The sequence below is a fragment of the Protomyctophum parallelum genome, assembly GCF_964188405.1.
Source record: "Protomyctophum parallelum genome assembly, chromosome: 23".
NCBI lineage: Eukaryota > Metazoa > Chordata > Actinopteri > Myctophiformes > Myctophidae > Protomyctophum > Protomyctophum parallelum.
The window spans coordinates 24,332,016-24,338,015 of NC_139715.1; the positions used below are offsets into that span (position 1 = coordinate 24,332,016).

The 6,000-nt window shown below is 43.2% G+C and overlaps 1 protein-coding gene across 1 annotated transcript in view; it reads right to left on the bottom strand.

Annotated features, from left to right (window-relative positions):
• Positions 1-6,000, bottom strand: part of LOC310853965 (rho GTPase-activating protein 6-like) — a 92,549-nt gene that overhangs the window by 42,468 nt on the left and 44,081 nt on the right. The window contains exon 3 of the mRNA XM_083758441.1: positions 4,523-4,594. Within this exon, the coding sequence (XP_083614567.1) occupies positions 4,523-4,594 (72 nt within the window). The remainder of the gene's footprint in view (positions 1-4,522; positions 4,595-6,000) is intronic.

Consider the following 6,000-nt stretch of genomic DNA (forward strand, 5'->3'; position numbering starts at 1 on the left):
GTGTGTCTCTGAAGCACTATTTAACTTGTGATGAACATTTTATGCTGGTGATGTCACTGGTAAAAAGTCTCCGAATGTGAAAACTGCATCGCCTATTTCTTGGTTTTCAGCTGGTTAGTCGGTGTCCATCAGTGGCGAAAGAAGTTGTCAGATTTTCCTCTCTGCTCTTCTGTTGAGACATTTAGATCTGTGTCAATTAAAGGTCATGTCTCACTTAGACACAGGATCTGAGACACATTTTAACCTGATGGCCAACATTCAATGTATCCCCGAGCAAGCAGTCAGGCTCTATCAGATGAATGATTGATATCATTATTTTAAATGATCGTTGATAAACATTGATCATTAATTAAATTCATTGATCATTAAAATGAACTCTGAAAATGAATGTGGCCCACCCATCTGCCCAGTTAACATGCAGCCGATAAGCTGCCGTGTTTATAGTAGGTCAGACGGGTTGGGCCACGAAGGCTTTCAAGATTTTACAGATCCACAAAAGGGTTGGGAACCACTTGCTCTACCGTGACATTGTTCTTGGTCACTGTGTTTATGGCAAAACAGTGATCTTGGCATCCTAGAGAATGAATCAGGGCGATGGAATGAACAGGGGCCACGGTCCATTTGGACATGCCATGCAGGCCCATTCTTGACAACACGGAGAAAGACAAAAACAGACAATATGGATGGTATCATAAACAATACCGTCTCTGTTGGGTGGTATAACCTCATATTTATGTCTAGAACTGTTACTTTTCAGGATTCAAATTCAAAAATAGAAAAAGAAGCAGATCTACAAGCTCAAAACGTGTCGCTTGACTCCCTTCGCGCCGCGCTTCGAGCGTGCAGATCTGCTACTTTTGAGTGCTCAAGTAGTAGGGCATTCATTTAGAATATGGAGAATCTATGCTGTTTCTGTAGTCCAGTGGCTTTCAATTTGGGACCTCCAGGGTAGCCGTGGCCGGACGCGAATCTGCCGGTGGCCAAAAGAAAAGGGCGATATGAGTCTGGCCAAAAAGCCAGGCTACCCCCAGGGGCCATTGAGGGGGATCTCCAATTAAAGTATTGATATTTAGGAACCAAGTGGACCCCTAACGGTTCCGTAACTCAGAGTTATGGGGGGGATCCGTGGCCTACTTCTTAACAAATTGGGGTGGGGCCCTTAAAAAAAAATGTAAAAGCTAAAACCACTGCCATTGACCTTATGTACACCGCAGCCATCTTGCCAGCAACTTCCCATTGACAGCCCATTCATCCAAACAGAAAAGTCCTATTTAATTGCATTAAACAACGTCAAAGTCACCAACATTGCAGCTGTACGGAAAGCTTGAATTAACCTCTTTCAATCTGTAATGTTTTTGTTTCATATAAATCCACCGTAGACATGTTATGAGCTACTTCCTGTCAAGAAATTCTGTGCAGTTTATTTTGTGTGTCAGAGTTTGGGAGTGCTCGTTGGATATCACTCAACAGCCCATGCGTTATGCGTACCACCTGTTTGTAATTTGCACATAATGCAGGAGGCAGCAGGAGGTTGCTTTACTGAAAACGAGTGCTTCCAAACTCACTTTGCAGATAGAAAGAGGATAATTCAATTCAATTCAATCCATAATATACTTTGTTGACTCCGATCCACCATGGGTCTATCCTTAGCAGAACATTGCAGATCTGTTTTTTTTTTTTTTAAGTGTTTTCCAGAATAGGGACGCTAAGGTTCATGTGGTCAAGTGTCAGAAAAGCAATGAATTCCTGCCATTTAGCAATTTGTTCAGACAGCTAAAAGCTACCAAAGATGACGAAACATGGTCCAGAAGGGGGTAGAGCAGTGGTTTTCAACCTTTTTTCCATATCAAGGTCCATTATTTGTTCAGCATTTGAGCCACAGACCAGTACCACTCAAGGACATTTAGCCTGTCAGACCCCAAACTTGGAATATGTTGTGAGCTTGTAGATCAGCTATTAGAACTATTTAAAAATGTTTTTAAATGAGCAGCAAATAAGTTTAGGGGTAAGGGACAAGGGGCAAGTTATGGCCCTTAGGGCTCTATTTTCGTCCATGCTAAAATACAAATATGCTAAAGGGTTATAGCATAATCTCAGACCCAAAACTTGTGTCGTTGATTACAATGTTGTCCACAATTTCATGCTGTATTGCTGTGGTACCATCAGGAGAGATAGCAGGCAAACATGGCTCAAAATAACAATTCTTCTACATTCTCTAATTGTGTAGACTTCTAACTTTAACAATAATTTAACTCTTATTTGGTTTCATGTTATGCTCTCAAGAGTTAAAGGTCTAATTAGGGTCCATTTGGTTACTAATATAACTCTCCATTTAGCTGGGGACCAACCGGAAGGACCACTGGTTGAAAACCACAGGGCTAAAGGAGTGTGTACCCACACCTTGCAGGCTCGCATGCAATTTCCTGTAGCCTCTGTGTTATTATTTATTTACTGTGGGTGGTGACGGTCAAGGCAACACTTGTTCAATCTCTGTGAACTCAGTGGTTCTCTCTGTGGTGGGACATTCACTCAGGTACTGTACCTGAGTAACAGTTTGAGGAACTACAGCTAGTTTTTCAATACTTTACACTTCATCTCAGAGACAAATATTGTTGCTTTGTAGATTACGATTATTATAGCAAAACATGCATTAACCAAATGAGCCCTATTTTACAGTACATTTGGGTACTTTTACTTTGGTTTATAAAGTGTATAAAGTTTTTTCAAATAAAGACAAAAAGCAAAAAAGACAGACAAAGACCAAAAAAATTAAAAAAAATCTATCCAACAATAATTACCGTAAGCAAATATCTGTCTATCTATCTTGTGTGTTTGTCCTATTGACCGATGACCAAATTATTATTGGCTTTCGCCCTCAACGATGTGTAATTTATAGAAAATAAGTATTTCTTTTCCATACTTGGACCGTTTTCCCAGAAATCTCCCAGCCTCAAAGTACAGATTTCACAAGTCAATTCCTCTGGCATTATTTTGCAATCCCTCGCTATACTTACAAAGATGTCTGTCTCTCTCTCTTTCTCTCTCTGTCTCTCTGTCCCCTTTCACATTGTCATTTTTTCCCCTTCTGTCCATCTCTCTCCCCCTCCCCTTCTCTCTCCCTCTCTCTCTCTCCCCATCTCTCCTTTTCTCTCCCCCCCCCCCCCCCCCTCTCTCTCTCTCTCTCTCTCTCTCACTCACTCTCTCACTCTCTCTGCCAAACTGTGTTTTGCATGCTTCAGAGAGCGACGGGGCATCTCACAGCCAGTTCCTTACAAGGAGTCACTCCACTTTGGTGAAATATAAACGTCTATGATCCCAGTAAACAGAAACAGTGTTTTTATAGCCTCGCCGCCCACTCACCTGCCTGGGGGGGGGGGGGGGGGGGGGGGGGGCTAGTACTCTGCCTCTGTAGGAGGGAGGGAGGGAGGAAGAAAAGAGTCCTAGACCGCCATACTGATGTTTTGACCGATATTTTGTTTGAGATCTGCTATCTTTGCAAATGATTGAAAATGTTGACCTGTAATGACTTGGTCACATCAGCCGCATTATAGCCTTTACCGGGGGGATAGTCCAATAGTCCAATAATGGCCGATATATATATATGCCATGATTGATGAATTGGTCAGGCTCTAGTGTGAGACTATAGTCTCACGTGGACCAGACTGTTGCCTCCCACAAAATGCAAAATGCTTCCGGTAATGGAGCAATGGAAGTGATAAAGTGGATGTGAAGCTGATCCTCCCCACTTCCGTTTTGTCTTTTACAGTCGTGCCCTTTAGGGCGAGGTCGCTTCTCGATGCCACGCCATGCCATGTCACAAGACCTGGGCACAAGACATTTCCATATATGGGCTTAATATTAATCACAGTCAAGGATATCCATATATGGGCATAACAGGGATTGCTAGTCTCTGAAGGCAGCGCCTCTGGCGTTCGACGGCGCCGCTGATGTCGGGACGAACAAAGTTTCATAGTTAACTGCGGCGGCAGTCTCCTCTGTGAGAGTGTGGAGGTCGTGTGGCTGTTTACTAAGGCTCTCCACGTTGGGACCGACCTTGAAACTACATTACCTGAATATCCATATATGGGCATACCAAAACTGACACGTCACTCACACTGACATCAGACTTGCACAGCATAAAAGACAGTCCTCAGCTTCCAAACCTGGGTGGGTTAGGTGTAAAAAAACGCAAGGTTTCATAGTTAACTGCGACCTTTCGGTCGCGATAAATCCAAATCAACTAAGCATAATATATGGCTTGCCGCTGAGCAGAAATGGAAATGCCAAACAGATGGCGACTTCCGTGTTCGGATTTCGCGTAATTCCAGACTCTAGTATAGATAGACACATCCACAGAGCAACAATCAGAGCTGCGGTGTCAAGCAATAAAGAGAGAGCAACTGTTGGGCAGCGCTCTGTCTATAGCATTCGGAGATTGTGGAATAGTTTTCTGGCTATACGCGAGACTAGTGTGAGAGCAACAGGCTGGCTGAGTGTCAGAGAGAAGAGAACCTGCCTGTACCTTTGTCTTTATTCTTCTCTTTCGCCAAGGAGTCCAGCTTCCGCCTCAGTGACTTTTTCCGCTTCTGCCCGTCTACAAGAGAAATACAAGGGGAAAATGACATCAAACAAAAGCATGTTACTCATAATACAACCATGCCGACTAATCACATTTAATATATCTGATGAGATTATGCGAAGCATAAACACATGGGCGAAAGGGAGTCAAATGAACTCGATATGAACTTGTGTGTCAGTTTTATTGCAGTGAGAATAAAGCACTGGCCACTGAATCGACCCCCACATTCAAGATGACAGATACTTAATGTGTCTCGAGCGCTACATGTCAACGTGTGACGGCTCGATTCATCGAAACAACACAATACACACAACACAAACACTGCAATGCCAGAGCAGAGCGTCAGTTGGCGTACTGAATCGCTTACCCCATGAAGACATGAGGCCGGTTAACAAAAATGTCTTCTAAATCCTAACAGTTTTCTGAAAAACCTATGTTGCTACTGTATAAGTGTATATCAGTGGTTCTCAAACCTTTCCATTCCAATCTCTAAATATTTAGTTCCAGGACATGTCACTTTGCGACGTGTTTGTGAGCTCGCAGTGTGGCTGTTTTCGGTGCAGAATGTTATGAAATGCCCCAGAATAGTGGACGCTAGGGTTCATTTGGTCAATCCAAGGTCGTCTTTGCGTAAACCAAATCAAGACCTCATATAGGATTTCCTTTTAGAAGCCCTGGCCTCCCCAGCCAAAACACCCTGACTTTCAGCTGAACTCTATACGACGCAGAGTAACACTAATATCCACTTTCTATGTCCAGAAAAGGACCAAAGTCATAAACCCATAAGCCTGGGTGTTGGTCTTGAAGTGTTTTTCCACTGCACATATGATTACACACAAACCCGGTCGGTAACTTTATCCAAAAAAGGGGACTTAGAAACAATAACAGCTTGAGTTATCACAAACCCTGCGGTGAACTGTGCACATCCACCGACACGTGTTACATGCAAAATCGAATATGCAGGCGGTTGCTCTTGTGGCGCGTTACCACTTGTGTTGGGAGTGTTCTGAGAAGAAGAGCGTGGTTTAACTTTTGTCTGCTGTCAACATGATGAATGGCTCCTAAAATGGTTGATTAATGGCCAGGAAACGGTGGGAAACCATGCGGCAGACGCAACCATCAAGGGCCTGGAATCATCGCTTGCTGAAAAGGAAACTGTCTTTGTCTTTGGCCAAAAAGGTCTGGTGGTTCTGCAAATGTCGGGATTATATATTTTGTATCTTTTTTTTGTTGTTGCTATTGGTCGGTTTCAGTCACCCCTGCCAAAACTAACCGTACAAAATGATTCATCTGGTCAGGTCCTTTCACTGGTTAATAAATGTTCTCTTGCCCATTTAGCATGGGAACCCCTTACACCTAATTATACTCTTCATGTGACCACCACGCTCTGACTGTAGCGTTCAAAACATATCAAAAACCCC